This window comes from Ambystoma mexicanum, chromosome 3p (assembly GCF_040938575.1).
Source record: "Ambystoma mexicanum isolate Mex_15411 chromosome 3p, UKY_AmexF1_1, whole genome shotgun sequence".
In the NCBI taxonomy this organism is placed as follows: domain Eukaryota; kingdom Metazoa; phylum Chordata; class Amphibia; order Caudata; family Ambystomatidae; genus Ambystoma; species Ambystoma mexicanum.
The window spans coordinates 1,021,351,433-1,021,371,494 of NC_090925.1; the positions used below are offsets into that span (position 1 = coordinate 1,021,351,433).

A 20,062-nucleotide genomic window follows, 5' to 3' on the forward strand; every position below is an offset into this window, starting at 1 on the left:
TATCAATGATCTTATTTACATATTATTTGGATGGTGCATTGTGATATGTTTCAAACTATCACAATACAATCATTAACAGAAAAAATACAATGTTTAGGACAGGATCTACACCAGAGTATTCTGATTGGCTGAGAGGAGCTCTTCAATGGAAACTACGGAGACGCTATAATTTGCCTGCTACCACTGTGGTGGTCTCCCAGTGCAAAATCTTTCCGATATGTGGAATCACTGGGAGAATACAAATGGAAGGCTTAACTGTGCTTGATCAGCTGCAGGAGGCAGGCCCCAACCAGAAGCATATCTGGCGATTACGAGTTGCAATACCCGGCTCACTTCAATGAAAGCATGTAAATAAGTGTATTTTCACAGTCCAGTTGTGAATCCACTACTGACCTTTAATAAGAAAGAAATGGCATCACTTGTGCAACTGCAATTAGTTATTACAGCTGCGTGTGACATCACCATTTCTGCTGTTCGAGCTAACACAGAGCACGATTCCAGCTGTCAGTGCAGTGCTCAATCAAAGGGATGACTATCTTGTCCATATGCTTTTCTTCTAAAATGGCGTTCGGAGACCCTTTACAGACCTTAAAATATACATATCAAACTGTTTATGGTAGCATGATTATTGTGTGCACTGCTGGCGTTTAACACAGGAGAGCATGTTATCATTTTGTTTATTTTAAACCACAGCACGTTGTAGATGCCCCTTTATTAAACTGCTTAAGATATTCTTTCCCCAAAGCATTAAACGCTGCCTATTATATATTTTTTCCAGACTCAACATTGATTATATGTATCAATAAATAAATAAATAAGACATTAGATTAAGCTAGGGGACAGGTATTAACAGGGATGAACGTGTGTGGCCATGTATCAAAAGAAATAACACACTGTCCATCATTTATAAAGTGCATTTTGCAAGTCACCTTTGACGTTCCATGAGCATTTAAAGAAACGCAACTTGCGTCCTTGTTCCTCTATTTGGAACTCTTAAATGGCTTGTTATAACCGTATAACGTATAATAGTGGCCATTCTGTCCCGTGTATTACCGTACATCTGGGAAGGAGAGAGGGCTGTGGTTCTATCTGGCCCAGACCTCATTGGCATTTTGGCGGGTTTTGGCCAGACATCGCCTATCAACATGACGCTCTTGTCCTTACTAGAATCATTCCTTTCTAGTTTGGCTGGCACCTGTCGTTGATATAAGTTAAACACAATTATAGTCAAATGTTTCATTCTACTTTCTAAAGGTTTTTCAATTGTTGCATCAGAAGGGTGTGTGCACACAGTGGCTCCTGTTTGCAGGTTTAAAGGCTAATTACGGAGGACAGAGCCAGAAAGTGGTGCATGCTGTGTGCTTCGGGAGTAAATCACAGGCCAGCAGATGGCAAATGAAACACTTCTTTGACTGCACTGCAGTTGGTGCATGGCAGTGCAGCTGCGACGGGCGTCTTCATAATCAGCAAGTCATTTGCCAACAGAGCTTTCTTATGTTACTAAACACATGAGGGTTTGATCCCAAAAACAGGGGATAAAGTCAAGCACACGATTGGGGGATTAGCAGTAAGGAGACGGACTCGAGTGAGTAATTGAGTGATTAATTGAGTGAGTGAGTTTGATTGTGTGCACACCTCGCATCTAACACACACCAGAGAGAATAGAGCGAGCCCTCTACTGTGGGAGTATAACCCACCCATCCCAGAGAAGGGGGGCTGCATTCGTAGGCAGGTAATTTACCTTTTGTACAGTAAATGTGCGTATAACATACTCCGCCAATGGCTCCGTCTCGATCAGCGCCACTTTGATATCCCCGTAGAGTTCCGTGTCATCGGGCCAGTACCTGACACATTTCACCTGCATGGGGGAGGGGAGAGGGAGTGAGAGGAGGAAGAAGAAAGAGGGATATGCACAGCATTATACTTGATTATTCTTGAGCCACGATGTAGAGTAAATAGACGATTGAGTCTCAGGCATCCCATGACCACGCATGCACACAACCGTCCAGATGAAGGAACCCGCATGATGGATAACTAGATAAGGTGTTTATTTTGGATTTGCATTTCCGGCCAGGGACTTGAGCCTCTGAAGGGCTTAATGCAATGCTATTCCCAGACTGCCGCTTTCATTTGCTATCGAAGAGTGGAATGTGGCGTCTGCAGTGCCACCCCACTGGAGATTTCAACCTGTGAGCTGCAGAAGGGCAAACAACGCCTCTGAGGTAGAGGCGTTAACTCTCCCAGCTCTTGTACATGCCGCAAGATAGCCCTAGGCCTCAGCCAATGCTGCATAAGCTTTATCTGCGAGCCTTCCATTCCAAAATGCATGTGCCATCTATGCCATCTATGCCATTACCGAAGAGAACCAGCCTTAACCAATCAGACTTCACAGTAGCTCCTGAGACAGCCATTCAGTCTCAGTTACTATTCCAGGCCCCCGCTTGTAAAACCTTGCTTAATAGGGAAATGCCCACCATACACTGGCTTTAAGTGAAAATCCCTTTTTCACTTTACTGAAAAGAAGAGTAAAAAAGTTGCTTTAGAAAGATTGCTCTGAGTCCGCTCCTAATGGGACCTGTCACGCCCCTGTCTGGGGGGTGGGAGGGTGTATGTGTGTGTGTGTGTGTTGTGAGGAAATATTTGGGCGAAGAGAAGGGGACGGGGATGATGTGTGTCTATTTTGAAGTATGCGTGGGTGAGAGGTGGGGGGCGAGTCAGTGTTTGTGCATGTATGTGTTTAGGGCGGAGTGAAGAGGACTGGATGTGCAGGGAATTGGAGGGGCCCGGTGAGTGATTGGGGTTCAGGTGTGACACCCCAAGATGTACTGGACAGTCCCACTAGCGAGGGAGACGGTGAGCATATGACGTGGGGTGGGGTCGACAATCAGAGGGTGCATCGGGAGTAAAAAAAACAAACAATATCATGTTTTTTGGAATATTGAGAGCCACAAATAATCTGCCGAAAAAAAAAAAACGGCCTTTTTTGCATGTGGCCTTCAATATTCAAAATGATCACATAAACCCATACACTTCATTATGGCACTTAAGGGCCATGGCCAATGTGTGGGAATTCACCGAGCTTTTATCTGTCACAGATTCCATGGCTGATAAAATAAACAAATAACCAAATGTCATAAAGGGGAATTGGGAGTCACGAGGGTGGAGTGGGCGGATGAAGAATCAAACTGAACCAGATAGCACCTTTCAGAAAAAGAGGAAGAGATCAGAAATAGCCTAGGGGAAATGTGAGGCAGTGATGGAATGCTATTAGAGATAGGTTATTAAAAAAAAAAAAAACAGGGTAGCCCGCTCTAAGAGGGTTTACAATTGGTAATTATTAATGGCCAAAGGTGCGTTATTAGTTACCGTATCCACATACGTGTTGTTTATTCTAGCTGGAGAATAGCGTATATTCTAACACATGGCATGTGCTTTCCACTCATAGATGTTGCTGGCAATGCGTGGTTACGCGTATTGGCTTCTTGGGTTACGATGCACAGATGTGCCGTGGGGCTAAATTACATACCTTGCTGGGGAAGTTATCTGCACTCGGATGGGGATATGGTCGCATTTGGGAGGTGCACGTCAGCTGTGGTTTTTTAATCCACAAAATAAATTCAGTGCCCGAAAAAGTTATTTGGAGGTTCAGTGATCAGACGTGACTGTGTACTCTGGGTAAGAGGTCTCTGGATTGGAGCAGTTTGACCCCTGCTGTACATGTAGACCACATTGTGCAAGTTTGCCAGAATGCTAGATGCTCGAGAGTAAAGTGAAAGAGAGTAAGCGACAGAGAAAGAGAGGGTGAGGAGTGAGAGAGGGGGTAAACTAGCTGGAGAGAGTGCTTGGGCAAAAGTGGGCGAGAGACAGGTAAGGTGAGTGGTTTGATGGTTTAGAAAACGATATTCATCCCTGGACCATTGGTGCCCCAGAAGTTGATGTCACAAAGACAAACATACTGCCCTTATCCCAGGCAGGTACAACAAGGCATAGATACAATCTAAGCTGAAGATGGCAAAATCCGTCAAGCCAATGTTGCAACACTAGTAGGCAAAAGCACTAGACAAGCAGTAGACATGCACTCCACATGAAGAACATGTACACTAGGTCAAACCTGCATTTATACATGAAAAATATGAACATAGCATCAGCGTAGCATGAAGAACACTAAAATAACAAATGTATATGTTGAATGTGACATAAACAACACAGCCAGACATACACTGATGATGGGGATTGTTGCTTCCATTTTCACTCAATCGCTAGTCAGGCTGCAATCAGTAAGACCATGAAGTTGCGAATTTGTGCTTTCCAGGTCTTGGAACATCCCTGCATGACATGAACTATCGCTCACTAACTTAGAAACTAGGGTATAATTAGGCAGCATTCTTTTGTAAAATAGATGCTGCAGCATGCTTTTTAAATAGAACCAGGCCTCAAGAATTCAGGAGAACTTGAAATGCTGAATCCACAGAAATACGGATCTGTGTAGAACTCAGACGGTAGCTGGCAATTAGAGCCAAGGTTAAAAAGATAGGGAGGATGGGACCGGCAGAGCGAAGGCACAAGATAGCAGTTTCCCAGACGCAAGCAGGTTACTCTCATTTTCATTAAAAGTGTATATGAATACAACTATGCTTTGTTTACCAGGTGCACTAGAATAGCAAGCCAACAAAATTCAAAGAAGAATAACTCAATAGTGTCCCTGCTGGGAACGGAAAACATGATACACATGCAGAAAGGAGCTCAAATCCCAATAAATATGAGCTAATTCCATTTTATCCATCATCCTCTAACACATAACTCATATATATTTTTTTAACATATTTTTATTGGTTTTCAGTTAAATCAACATCAACAACATTTCCCCTTTAATCTCCTCCCCTCACCCCTTCGAACCCCCTAACCCTCCCGCCCCCCACCGGAAAAGACTTCCTTCCAATTCAGCCCAAACTTGAGCTTTAGGATTTGAACATGTCCAAAATTCTGATCTTATGTGGACACTATTGTTCCATATAGTCACTTTGTAGGAAGGTAAGTATTGAACCCCATTATTTCTTAAAGTTTTCCAGGTCACCCTGAATCTTATAAGTGATCCATTCCATTACAACATATGACCACACCTTCTGCAGCCAGACATACACTGATGGTGGGGATTGTTGCTTCAATTTTCACTCAATCGCTAGTCAGGCTGCAATCAGTAAGACCATGAAGTTGCGATTTTGTGCTTTCATCAAATCGCTTGACCGGGGATCCCACATCCCAGAGGCCATACTTTTTCTCCCACTGGTCCCCAGGTCTTGGAACATCCCTGCATCTGCATTTTCACCTTGTCCTAAACATTTCAAATTCCTGGGAATTCCCACCATATATGCTTCCAGTTCCCCAAACGCCCACAGCCTCACCAACCAAGATTTGAGGTTTGTGGTTGCATTGCACATCTCCAGGGTATAGTGTCATTGGACCAACATCTGTATCAACATCTGATCTGTATTGCCCACACCAGGTTTGGGATAGCCCTCCAAATATGTTCCCATTGTTTCCTGGGAATTGTGTCCCTAGTGTTGTTTCCCATTTCTTCATATAAGTTCATTGAACTTCCTCATTTTGTGTGTTTATACATTTATACATGTCTGAGACAAATATCTTTGAGCCTGTGTGGGTCGTTAAATAGGATTCGACGGGGTTAGCTCTCTAGTCACAGCTAGCCTAATGTTCGGGGTTGTCAGCCAATATCACAATTGTTCATATTTATACCTGTCTTTTGCTGTCAGGCCCAGCAGAGTCTTGCAGACTTTGAACAATCAAATGTTCTGTTAATGGTACATATCTCTGATTTGTATGCACCCTGCTTCCTCCCAATTTGCGTATGCCCTCTTCTCCATCCCCAGCAGGAAGTGTGGATTTCCAAACATAGATCTAAAGGGAGCTGGCTCTACCATTAGTACCCGACTTTTTGTCGTCTCTTCCCACATGCCTAATGTCGCCTTCATCACCTCGCTTATTTGAAGGTTTGGGTGTCTGTGTTGTTTCCCTTTATATAGTAGTTCTGATAGTGGTTTACTTGCCAACGATCTGTCCTGGCTGGCCCAAAACATATGCAAGTTCACTGGGACCCATTCTTTTAGTACCCACAGCTGTGCCACTTCATAATATTTGCAGAAGTATGGAAGGGCTAGACCTCCCGAATGGTTTGGTGCAGTCAGCACTGTTCTTGCCAGTCTAGGGGGCCTTTTTCCATATGTATGCCATAACTGCATTGGTGACGAATTTAAAGAATGTTTTGGGAATTTTGATTGGTAGCGCCTGGAAGAAGTTCAATGATTTGTGAAGGATGCTCATTTTTATCGAGGTCATTCGACCCCACCCAGAGATTGACAGAGGGTTCCATCTCTCTAAATCTTGTTTTATCTTTCCCAGCAGCTGCTGGTCAATTGGCTCCATAAGAGTAATTCCTATATAAGCAACCCCTTTGTCAGCTATTTTTAGTTGCATGGAGGAGGATAATCTCCTTAACACATCTCGGTCCCCAGCTAGCACTACCATTTCCGATTTCTGCATGTTAATTTTCAGTCCTGAGATTGCTCCAAACATTTCCAATACCTGCAGCAGAGCTGGGAGCATCCGTGCAGGATATGACAATGCCATCAGCATGTCATCTGCACAGGCCACTACTTTATGGGATTTTTCGGCCATTTCAATGCCTTTCAGGGTCTGGGAGTCCCTAATTCATATTACAAGGTGTTCTAAGAAGTTTGCGTAGAGAAGCAGAGGCATGGGGCACCCCTGTTTCCCTCCTCATCTTACTATCACTCTGTCTGTGACCTGGGCATTTATAGCTATATGGATTCCGGGGATGTTATAGTTAGCTTGGACCATTCTAACAAACGTGTCCCCGAAGCCCATATGTTTCAGAATGTGAAAATGGATCGAACATTCTACATGGTCAAATGCCTTTTCCACATCTTACGAGAGCAATATAGCCGGGGTCTGGGATACCCCTATCTTCTTCACCAGGTGTATTATTCTTCTTGTGTTATCGTGTGTCTGCTTTGTGGGAATAAAGCCTGATTGGTCTTGATCTATAAATTTGGGGAGCTGGTGTGTTAGTCTGTTTGCTAGGATTTTCGTATAGAGTTTAGCGTCTGAATTGATTATCGCGATTGGGCGGTATGATCCCGGGAGGTTGGATCGTTCCCTGGTTTACGAAGCACTAGGACCTTGGCCTCATTCATTGATGGAGTGATGTTTCCCACTTCTTTGAATGAGTTAAAAAGTCTAGTTGGGAATGGGGATGGTATCTGGACTCAGGGCTTTATTCAGGGGCAGTTCTAAAATGGCTTTTTTTACCTCATCTATTTTTATTTCTTCGACCAGCAGCTGGCTGTTGGATTCCGGTATGTGTGGGATTGTTATGGAATTCAGATAGGCTTCCTGGTCCTGTCCAGAGGGGATGTCAAATGCATAACGTGACTGATAGAATTCTTTAATGAGATCCCCTATGTCTTCCATTAGTGTCTGTAAATTCCCCAATTTAATTATCATTTTTTAAAACCATTTGTCTGTGTTGTTTGGCTCTCAGTTGTCTAGCTAAATATTTGTCGGCTTTGTTTGCTCTTATGTAGTACCAATGTTTCAGGAATAAGAGGTTCTTCCATGCTCGTTTTGTTCAGATTGCTTCCAGCCGGCTCTGTACATGCCTCAATGACTTCGTCAGCTTATTAGAGGGCTTCTGTATTATTTCTCCCTGAATTTCTCTCAGTTTCCCCTCTAGATCTTGTTCCCATTAATACTTCTGCTTTTTTCTAGTCACTTTGAGAGCAATCAGCTGTCCTATAAAGGCTTCCCATGAGGTTTCCCATGATATCTCCTCAGAATCATTTTGGGTAAAGTATTCCTTTATACTCTCTCTGGTCGTATTCTCCAATAGGGGATCATATAATATATTGGATTGGAGTTTCCATCGCCAGAGCCCTAATCTCTTAGAAGCTAGATAAAATCCCACCCATTGTGGGGCATGGTCTGATATTGATATGGGACCTAGTTCTATCCCGTGGGTTTTCCCCAAGAGCCCAGTCGATGCCCAGATTGAAGCTATCCTGGACATCATATGATGTACATGAGAAAAGTGTGTAAACCCATTTTGTTGGCCCATTCTCTCCCACCAGACATCGCGCAGTGAGAGCATTTCCATTTTTGCGCGTAGGTGCCCTGGCCCTGTGTTCTGTTGCCACTTCTATCTAGGCTGGGTTTGCCATGCTAAGTTAAAATCTCCTCCCAGCACCACCTCTCCCGTAGCAAATCTTTCCAAATTTTCTAAGGTGTCCCTCAGTAATCCATCCTGTCCCATATTCGGGGCATATATTGATGCAATGGTCATTGGGTGATCCCCCAGGGACACATTTGCAAACTTATAACTCCCTGTTTTGTCTGCTTGTGTGTTGTGTACTTGAGTCTTCAGGTTTTTATGGAATGCCAGGATCACCCCAGCCTTTTACTCTTGCGCATTGCATTGGAGCATATGGTTGTACCCTCTCAGGCAGATTTTCCCCTTGTCTTCTTCCTTAAAATGAGTCTCCTTTAGAATTACAATATATAATTTCCCGCTATGAAAGAGGTTTTATATTGTATTCCTTTTTACTGGGGTGTTCAGACCCTGTATATTGAATGTAAGGATTCGTATACATTCCATCTCAGTATATCTCCTGGCCCTTCCATCACAAGTTCCGGATCTGGCTCTGCTTCTTCCCTTCCGGCTATCCTCCCCAACTCATCCCTTCCCATTCCCCCCCCCTCTACAACCCCCAACTTGTTGTACTCTCTTCCGCCCCATAACTGCCCTGAGGAGGATCCCGGGACCTATGGCTGCTCGGGCGAATTGCCTGTCGCACCTGACCCTCGGTATATTCAGGGAAAACTTTGTGGGGTTACTAAACCCTGCCTGGGATTCAAGTGGATGGCCCCGGTATTGACCCCCTCCCAGGCCACAACATGCCTGTTGGATTAATGATACCTTTTGTCTCATTTGCGGTTAGATGTTGTTGATTGTCCCTGCTGGATTTCCTATTCATTTGGAGTCGACGTCTCTTCCGGTCCTTCGGCCACTGTCACTTCTTGATGACATTGAATTTTTTCCTTTGATGGATCATTTTCCATGCCCACAGTATCCTTTGTGGTCTGTCACCACTTGTTTGCTTTTCCCCGTCTCTTTGCTATTTTCGTATGTTGAGGATCTGCAGTCCTTCCTCACAGGTAGTCAATCTGTGTTGTTTTCCATTCCAACCAAATAAGAGACCGAACGGGAAGGTCCATTTATATTGAATTTGTTTTGTCACCAGGTATTTCACCACGGGCCCATCTCTCATTTTTTCTGCAGCGTTGTTTGGGCAAAGCCCTGGTATAAACCTATTTCCACCCCTTTCATTTGGATTTGCACCATTGACCTTGCTTTGCTTAAGATTTGCTCCTTCTGAGGGTTTGAAGAGAGTGCACCCAGGATGTCGCATGGGCATGCTCCCAGGTTCACCCGCTCTCCGTGGGCCTACTCAGTGGATTAGGTCTATCTGGATCTCTTTTTCTTCTTTGCTTGACAATATGTATTTAAATACTTGCTCTACGCCTCTTTGAGATCTTTTTCTTCCACTGTTTCCACCATATTCTTGATCCGGATGTTGGATCTGCAGGACCGGTTTTCCAGATCCTTGCATTAAAGTTCTAGGTTATGCGTCAGGCAGACCTATGTTCTTGTGTTTCCCCGCCTTGTTGTGCTTCTCCCTCAACATGTTGCAGCAATCTCTCCAGTATGTCTGTTCTGTCTTCAAGTTTAGCCACATCAATTTTTAGATTTTGTACTGCATGCTTCATGTCATCTTCTAGCGATTCTAATTTGTTGTGGACTGAGGCCATAAATTGCTCCTGGAATTCTTTGAACCACGTTTGCATTTCCGTATTTGGATGTGGTTTTCCCTGTCCCTTCCCCTTCGCTAGGGTGGGTGTGTCGCTACTCCACAGTTGGATCAATCTTATATCTTGTCTGGCTATGGGGTTCTGCGTCATCGCTTGTGCTCCCTTTCCTCTTGATTTGAACATGTGGGCTGTCAGATGTGAGATTCTCTGGATGTTTTAGGACCGTCTTGCTCCTCTTGACTTTGCTATCGACGAGGTGCTAACTGTCCTCTTGGGGGGCTTTTAAGTTTTTGCTTCTGTGGGGGTAGAGAATATGAGCATTGCATGACTGACTGGGTCTCCTTCCCCTGGTTTTTGGCATCCGATGCCTGGTCGCCTGATGTGTCCCGTGAGCCTGTGGTGGCTGATCTGTGGTCTGGCTCACCTAAAGTGTATTGCGTGCTGTGCTGAGGAGGTGCTTATCGACTTTTTTGTCTCTGGGAGTGTGGGGGGTGTGCCAGGTGGTGCTCCTGTGTAATCTGCCCTGTTGTATGGGTCCCCCAACGCGAAGGACGCCGGAGGGCTTAATGCGGAGGGATTGGACCCCTTTTAAATGATCAGAACAAACCAACAAGGATTGACAATGTAATAACGCTGCAAAGCATTAACAGCCCTGATTTGAGAAAGGCTTTCAATAGCCGAAACACGTGTCATCACTAAGGGCAAAGCATTAAAATTTAAGACAATGTTATAATGCATTCTGGTGCATTTCTTGTTTTCTGAGTTGGTGTAGAAGCCCCTCTGATATTGGCCCCTCTGAATATATGTGGACCATTGCCTGTCTCACACCTGCAGTTTGCGAGCAGTGTTGGGGTTCTGGTGGCCTTTCTTATGCCCTGCCGGGAGCTATGTGGTCCTCCTTTGTCTCTGATGGGTGTCCTGTGGTTCTCCGATTTATACTGCTCTGCTGTAGGCTTTCCAAGATGTTTGGCACCTCAGGGTGAAGTTGATCGTGGTGAGGAACCCCCAGGCAAAATTTGCATGTGACGTGGGGCCGTGGGATCTCCCCTTTCATCCTGTTAGGTGCCATGGGTTCTCCTGGGAATGCCCCGCAGTGTTAAAGCTTCTAGCTATTACATGAAGTCAGAGTGAGTCTTGGTGGTGATCCGCTAGTAATTCCACGGTCAAGTTTAAAGTAATTGCTCAAGTCTAATGGAATAAGGATGGTGGATGGTTTCTTCTTTAAATGAACAAAGCACAGTCCATGGGCCTTTCTCCTCTTGCACTGATGCTGCCTCGTATCTTGATGACCTGTCAAATGTCCAAGGTTGCTTAGTATGATGCCAACCTATTAGAATCCATAGTGTCATGCCATTCATCGAAACATAGGCAAACCAATCCCCTAGCAAAGAGATGATGTAGTTTCACCTTTATCGAAGTAAGGGTGGTCTCATGTGGGGCCCTCCGATAGGCCTAGCCAAATTAAATGCTTAAACCTCATACAATCTATATCTTACCACACCTACTCACTAATCCCTGATCCACATAGGTTTTGTAAAATTGTATGATGTTATGAAACCATATATGATGCGTCCAAAGTACTTAAAGAGTTGTTTTGAATTTGCTCAAGGAGAGGTTTGTGATTGTAATGCTATATTCTGTCCCTGCGTTATTTGGATGATAATAAAGCTGGGTTTTGCCTTGCAATTTGTCTATTTCATCCTTGAGTCCCATTTGTTTCACTTGTATACCTGTGCCATCCCAGGGATGTTTGTGCCCTCATTAGCACATTCATGAACTAAGCAATGCCTTGTGTTGTAGCCCTGACAGGGAATGTGCAGAAATCATAAACTGACATGGAGATATTTAAACACAAATCCTTCTAGAAACATATTGTGAGAAAGGAGTCTCATTGTAGCTTTATTTTCTCTGTCATGAATATAAATGTATATGTACCTGTAGACAGAAACAAACTGTTTATATGATTAATAAGCAGACCTGAAAAATGCTTGTCAGAGGTCTGGGACACTTGGAAGTGCTCTCCTGGCCAGAGCCCTTACCATACACATTGTCTGAATTAAATGAAAGAGCATGTAATAGGCAAAACGATGTCACCAGAATGTGATAATGGAAACCTTTTCACCAAAAAGAGCACAACACTACCCAGAGAGATAATATGATATGTTCAGGATCACAGTATCATCATTGGCAAAAACGGGATATGCGCCTCGACACTTTGGTTCCACAGTCTCTAATGTCACTACCTAATCACTTCTCATGGCTATTGCTGTTTGCTCTTCATTGGGGGTGGCTACTCCTTTTCACACTCTCGTTTGCAGGGAATGCACACTAGAACTGATCATGGTGTTGCTATGTTGGGTTCCTGAGAAGCACTTCTTTCTAGTGCCGATATGTTGTGTTGCTGCACTGTAGGTGTTACTATCACCAACCTGTATAGATACCTAAGTTTATAAACCTCAGAGAGAGGATAGACTAAGCCTTCCTTGCCAGAATTTTGAACTATGATCTGAGATAGAAATACAGATCTCTGCAACAAGTGATCAACAGACTGAGCAATCTTCGGAATCATCTTGGCATGCCAACTCAACAATATGCACTTCAGCTTTGATTATTGCACTTGATCAATCAATTTCCGTAAAGAAAGTTTCCAAAGCTGCACAAGTTAGACTCTGTGGAGCACAACTTTGTCAGTACCGTAGTGAAAACAGAAAAAAAATACTGGACACATTCATCAGATTGTGAACTATTTGTCAACAACAACCATGCAGCAGACCCAGAACCTCAATAGCCAACTCCATAATATCATGAAGTGGTTATTTGTTATTTTTTGTTGCCATTTATTTTTTATTAGTTAGTGATATTGTACCCATACATGGACAATGATGAAACAATTTGTATCACATCGATAGGTTGCACAAAATTGTTTGCATCAGGGACCCAAGTTTGGCCACGTTGGTTTCTGGAGGCCGTGGAGGCAACCCCTTACGATATCTCATAGTGGTTTCTCCCTATTTTACACGTCTGCGTGTAAAATTTGAATTCTGAAAATGACTAGCTGTTCAATAATCCATTATCAATGAAGGTACTGAATATGTTTTTGGGGGGGGGTGACCAGGAAGACGTTTTCCATGGCAGAATCAAATGTATCAGAGTCGGGTAGCAGGGGGCAATGTATTAACTTGTATTAAAACCTTTGTTCACTGACGACTTGTTACTGTCCCCTATGCATTAATGCGTAACTGGTCTGCTAGGAAGCCTACTTATTAAGTTTGGGTGCAATGTTGTGGTGCAATTTCTAGCTTCTTTGTCTTCCCTACCTGCATGCATAATCTACTGAGAGTTCTAAGTTTGGAATATTGTGACAGTGAGATTCTAAGAGTTTGCTGGATGACATCCTAGAGAGTCTGTCTGTCAGAGAAGATATGCTGGTGGATGTTTCATTCACACCCAGGGAAGGGTGCTCAGCCAATAAGGTGGCTGGAACAGCAGCGGGAATACCCAATCACCGCCCGCTGTCCCAGCCACCCGAGGCCCTTCCCCAGGTGGTGCTTGTTTTTCTTTTGTTTTTATCATTGCAGGGAGGCAACAGGGAGCGTCCCTGTTGCCTCTCCATCCCCTCCACCTATCTGCTGTAATGGAGCATTGTGCTCCGTTCCCGGAGCTCCTCCCATCTGGCCACCGCGATAGACATGGAAAAGGGAATTAATCCTTTTCCCATATGGCAGCAGCCATCTATTTTTTTTTTTTAATTTTCATCAGGAAATGACTTTGCACTGACAACACCCTGATTCACAGAGCGGTGCAAAGTGTATTTCTGCAGTGCAAACTCACATTGCACTGCAAAAGTACTCTGTATTGTGATTTAGGCCCATGTAGCACGGTGCATAGAGTACTTTTACAGTGCAAAGTGACTGCTCTGCAAAAATACACTTTGCACCGCTCTGTGCAGCAGGGTGTTTGTAGGCAGTGCAGTCACTTTGCACTGGTAAAAAAATTACATGAATCAGGCCCTGTAATGTTATGCTTTTTTTTTGTAAACATATTTTGTAAACCTGAAAACGGTTTCCATTGTAAAACAAAACACAAAAAAAAGACAGTGAATATACCTACCCATTAAGATTTTTTTGTTTTCTTGTCTTGCCCTAACTCAGAGTTTAAACATATGCTTCTATAAACGAGCATAACTGGTGCCAGTTAGCAGAGTCCGGGATAAGCAAGTGCAAGGTAACACAGATTATACTAAATTTGATTTTAAAGGACAAGAAATCAACAACAGTAGTTACGAGCACTGATACCGAATGTTACCACACTGCCCGCAAAAGTGGCCGATACCAGCCAGCCTGGTTGATTTGCCCAAAGTGCCACTGTGCAGGTCTGAGCCAGGTACGTAGAACTAAAGGGAGGAAACATGCAGGGGAGTTGCTAGGTCTGGAAAGACCCGGGGCTAAGCTGGTGTCGGAACTGTTGGGACTGGGGGCTAGCTGGTCTTTTGGCTGTAGCTTCTGAGATTCTATCCGGGGCTACAACCAAAAGATCAGGGGCTATAGCCCCCTTAGCCCCCCCCTAGCAACGCCCCTGGAAACATGGCATCAGGAGAAACAGAGAGCGAGTCGGACCACGAAAAGAGAACGATACATACAGGTTTGGAGAGGGTACACTAGAACGAAGGGAACACTATAGAGTGAAAAGGGGCGTTATCGTGTGGTGGCAAAAAGCGAGGAAGAGAGGGAGAGAACGAGTTGGACACAGGATGCATTACAATAATGAACAGAATAAATGAGATTTAAATATAAAAAAATAAAAATAAACGGCGCGGCTAGGGGAAACTGAAATGGAGAGAAGAGAAGGGGAGGGAGAGAGGAGAGTGAGGGCGAGAGAGGTCTAAAATATAGAAAAAACAAAAAAGCAGAGACAAAGTAAGTGAGGCAGAAATAAAACAGAATGACAAGAGAGGAGAGAGAACGGTGAGAGAGAAAGCGAGAGAGAGTGACGTAATTAGCAGAGAGAGCGCATGCGCGTATCATTAGCAGCAGTGCCCTCAGACTTGGTTCCATCGCACAGCCTTTCTCTCTTTCCGAAACAGGAGCGGGCGCTTGGAAGCAGAAAGTTTATTACTCTTCGATTGCGGCACAGCCGGTCCCCCTGGTGGCTCCCATATGCGGTTGCTACAGCAACCGGTAAAGAGACTTCGCCAGTGGTAGGTGAATTAGCCCCGGGGCATTCCTCACAGGCAGGAGTAGACTGAATGTCAAAGTCACTGTGTGACAAGAGCAGAACTCTGCTTCGGCTGCCACAATAAAGATAAAGCAGGCGCCAGGCATTAAAACGATTGCGGAGACGCTGTTTGTCAGCAGGCATTAGGGAAATTAAAACGCATCAAAGACGAAACAATGCGAAAGCAGAGTTATGGGGAGGGAGGTTGGACTTATTAAGGTAGATCTGCCAAAAGAGCAATCACTTTCAAAAGTAATGGTGTTGAAATAGTCGACGTTCAAATGCGTGTAATTTGCGATGCGGGTGGGATGCACACCATATACGTTTCCGCAAACAGGTCCATTTGAGTTCACATGTGTTCAGTAACACATAGGTAAACGCATCAGTTGGACGCATCACATTGATTTACAATGGAAGACCACCTGACCGATGCTTGGTCTTTAATAAGGCGGTCAGAGGAGCTCTCGCCATTTTGATAACCCTTAGGTCAGGAAGGGCTCTCTCTATGTGTGGGCACATTGCTCTCTGTGCTTCGACAGATGCTGCACCTCTGCAACACCTCAGTGATGATGCGCTGCATTGCAGAAACATGTGTCTCCGATTGCAGTTGGTAATCATGGTCAGAAGTGAATTGCCGCCTCACATTTCCGTACAGGGCTGCACTGTGGCACGGACAAGCCTGATATGCAGGTGCCTTGGGAGGTCGCACTTGATTGTAGACCCTCCTGGTTTGGCCCTTTGAGTTCCCTGGACAGGGACACTCACACTTTTGGAATGGCAGAAGGATGTGTCTGAGTTTGCTGTTGACACCCTGGTTCAGAAGAGAATTGCCTGGCATTGTAGTGCAGGATTTCTGCAATATCTGAAATGCCGTGAGGCCTACTACGACAGTCGCTTGTTTTGTTCCTCCTTTCCCAGTCTGCACCCCTCTCCCTCACCTTTTGTTTTCTCTGGCTCTACCAGAAATGTCGTCAGGCCTAGTACGGTAGTCGCCTGTCTGTTTCCATTTCCTTCCCACTCTCCCCCTCCGTTCCTTATCTATGTCTTAGCTCTTGAACTATCTTACATGTCATGAGGCCGAGTACGATAGTTAATTTCACATCCTTACTGTTCATGGCCTGTAAGAATGTCATTGTATTTTCCCTTGTTCCCTTCCTTGTCTTGAAGCGCTTTGAAACACATTGTGTATAGGCGCTATATAAATAAAATTTCATATCCGGAGGACAAGCCTGACAGGCAGGTGCCTTGGGAGGTCACACATGATCGTGGATTGTTCTGAGGTGGCGCCATCTCGTAGAACAGGTTATGTGCCTGCCTGATTTTCCTGCGCAGGTGCTCCCATGATTCTGGCAAATGTTGAAACAGTTGATGTTTCAATACACGTAAGTAAGTGGAATCTAGTCACGGAACTCCCGTTGCTTTTGCCTAAAGACCTGAAGAGATGCTCATCTCATTTGTGGGATGGAACGGGCTCGTAGGCAGCGGACATGCATTTTAAACTGAGGCGCAAACATGCATAGGCATCATTCTATCAAAAAGAGTTATTGGCCTCATATGAACACGCTCTAATTTGTTTGAGAGTTATAGATTGATATATATATGCTTCCTACAATAGATCTGACTCTGACAGAATACCCCAAATGGGTTCCATGTAATAATGTCGCCACAAAAATCTCGCCATGCAAAAATATCGCCGAAAAATGACCGTTTTTTGTGGCAACATTATTGCATGGAATGGAATATAAGTCCCTATCCCCATATATATGGTCACCCAAATAATATCGCCACAACCTTTTCCCGGCGATATTATTTACGGTGACCATATATATGGGGATAATATTACCTGATACCCCCAAATGCTCCGTACAGGCCCTATGCCCTATTTTTAATGCAGCATCTGGCCATCAGAAGATGTTGCACAGGTGTATATTCCAGACAATAGAGGAGGGCTAGAAAGGCACATATTGCACACATTCATTCATTGCATATAGTGCCCACAGATCCTTGTGGGGTAACAGGGTAGCAGAGCCCTTTAAATAGAAACCAATTTGTAAACCTGAAGAAGAGCATTCTGACTACAAGTTTGCCAGAATTACTGCTAGAGTGGCATTATTAAGTGTGGAGTGCACACACATGCCACAGGTAAAGGGAAGGATGTGATTGGGGAGACGACAGATCCGCAGGGAAGAGTGAGCATAATGGAAAGGGAAGGTGATTAGAGTCTTGCAGAAGGAGAGGGCAGCACATTGCATTAGAATGTGCAGCAGAAGTCATTTTAAAATGAAAGAAGGGTGACTGGATTGAGAAGTGCTGGCTACCAGAATTCATGTGTTTTCAATATGCTGGTCGATAGGATCTGGATCCTCGTGAGTTATTGAGGAGGTGTCAGGGAAGGGAGGGATGATATGATATGACATTTTATTTATGGCGTGCCTATACACAAGTGTTTCACGGAGCAACGAGGAATGAGAGGGGAACAAGGGGAGACAAGACAACGATCTTACTAGGACCAGTGACATTGAGATTGCGCAAGTGCAGGGTATAGGAAAGGGGAGACGTGCCAAGGGAAGGGAGGGAGGAGCAAGTGCAAGACATAGGATCAAAACATTGAAACAAAAATAGAAGTGCAGCCAGCAGGTGGCAGTGCAGAGGTTAAGTGCAGACAGCATGTATTAGATAGCTCATGTGGGGGGACTGTAGGGTTACAGATACAGCCCCAAGTGTAGGGTTGCCAGGTGGTACTGCAGGTGTGCAACTGGGGGGGGCATGCGACCTGGGCCTGTGGTTTAGAGGCCAGCCAAGTATCCAGTGCAGATCAGACAGGAGATCACCAGGGAAGGGGAAGAGTGAAAGCAGAAGCAAAGAGGAAGGTCTTGAGATGCTTCTGGAACTGGAAATGGTTCTGCTCATTTTTCAGAGAGGCAGGGAGGCTTTTCCAGACGGAGGCTCCACCCGAAGAGACAGATCTGCCCCCAGCTCGCCTCTTGGAAAAATGATTGACTCTCAAGGAGTAGGAGGTGGACGAGCAAAGAGCTTGAGTAGGAAGATACTTCAGAAGAGAAATATTTTGGTCCCAGGCCCAGAAGGCCTTGTGGGCAATGCACATGGTCTTGAATTTGATCATTGTAGCCACTGGGAGCAAATGGAGAGATTTCAGTGCTGGAGAGATGCTATTGCTGTGCTTGAGGCCAAGGGCAAGTATTTCACTCCTGTTCTGGATGAGTTGCAGAGGACGAAGAGTAGAGGCGGGCAGCTTTAAAAAGAGGATCTTACAGTAGTCAAGCCTAGCGAAAACCAGTGCTCTAGAGACAGTGACCTTCTGGGGGAAGGAGAGGCGAGGAAGAATACCTCTGAGGAGGTGCAGTTGGTAGTTTGACTTCTTAGAGATGTCGGAAATGTAAGGAGAGAAGGGGAGTGTGGAGTTGAAGATAACCCCAAGGTTCTCAGCCTCACAGGTGGGAGCAGGAAGAGGGCTATGGGAGGCCGACCAGAGAGTGCAGGGAAAGATAGGTGCAGGTGTACCAATGGGGAGGAGCTCTGTCTTGCTGGCATTCAGGCAAAGATTATTGGTGGCACACCACTCTTGAATTGCACATAGACAAAAGCAGGATTCTGCTTTGGAGTCCTTTGGGGATCAAGCAATGTATGTTGTACTTGATACATCCTCTGCTTATGTGCAGAGTGCATGGACAATCCGATCCTAACACAATCTCTAATCGAAGCATGGCCCACTGTGCTGCAGGATTTCCTGTCACTGTTAAGCAGTTAATGCCGTTAGCTCCACCGTTGTTTGATCTTAATTTCCAGAGGCAGCTGAACAATGAAAATCACCTTTTTTTGTGGCACTACGATGGATGATGTGTGGTCTTTGGAAATTGTGCTTCCAGAGTCGAGTTGTAAGATGGGAAGCTCAATTGACCGCTGAGTTGTAAGCATAAATAGGTACAGCTTTGTAGTTGAAGAAATGCTAAATTACAGATAAATATATTCCTCTGGGGTCGAACCTTCACCCTATCTTTTCTACTGAAACAAGAGTGGGCGCAGAAGACGTCCTATCCTCCATCATTAATTCCAGTACCTTAAGTGGCACTGGAAAATGAGAATGGGAAATGGGGCTAATCAAGGGGGCATGGTCTAAATGCAGAGGGTTGCATGCTGGCTCGTTAGGCCACGCCACCTGAAGATTGTTGGTTCCATGGCCTATAGGCTCCCCTGCCAGGCATCCCTTTATAGAGATCAGCACCCTCCCCCCGGTGGGGGTGAGGGGGCTGCTGATCTCTGCATTTATTTACAAACGACTTTCCTGGCAGGGCATAGCGTCTCGCCTTTTCAACCTTAATGGTGGTGCTGCCCCTCATCAGGTATCATGCCTGGGAAGGGACAGCAGCTCCACTAATACTGAAAAGGTGAGGCCGCTGGAAGCAGAGGTTATTTTTCCCTAAAGCCTGAAGCTCCCTCAAATAAATGGGAGATTCAGGCGTTTAGAACAAAAAGGCTTTGGCTTCCAGCAGCCACACCTTTTCTTCGATAAAGGTGGTGCCAGCTCACGGGCATCTCTTGATTGAAGAGGTGCCTCAGAGGTGCCAGCGCTACCATTATGGATTAAATGCATTTTTTTCTGAAGCCTGTAGCTCTCGCACATGAGCGAGAGCTTTACACTTTAGAAAAAAAGCCTTGTCCTCTAGCAGCCAGGGCTGCTAGTGGACATTAGTGAGCCCTAGCAGGACCCCTCCACAGACTGATATTTCATAGCCTACCGGGGCTCGGCCCCAGCTAGCCCCGGCTCACTTCAAGCCCTGACTAACTCTAGACTTGACTTTCGCTACATGCATCGCTGCGCATCATATTTCTAAATTCTTCCTTGTATTGGAATCTGGAAGATGTCACAACTGAAGAAGGAAAACACTTCTCTGATTATTATTCAATCTCCCCCCTTTTCTCTAAT

At 44.9% G+C, this 20,062-nt stretch overlaps 1 protein-coding gene across 19 annotated transcripts in view; it reads right to left on the reverse strand.

Moving 5' to 3' along the window:
- The window catches only part of PTPRT (protein tyrosine phosphatase receptor type T), a 2,174,878-nt gene that overhangs the window by 133,062 nt on the left and 2,021,754 nt on the right, over positions 1-20,062 (reverse strand). For all 19 annotated transcript variants that reach the window (XM_069652359.1, XM_069652348.1, XM_069652364.1 and 16 more), the window contains one exon: positions 1,742-1,858. In XM_069652359.1, coding sequence (XP_069508460.1) covers positions 1,742-1,858 — 117 coding nt within the window. The remainder of the gene's footprint in view (positions 1-1,741; positions 1,859-20,062) is intronic.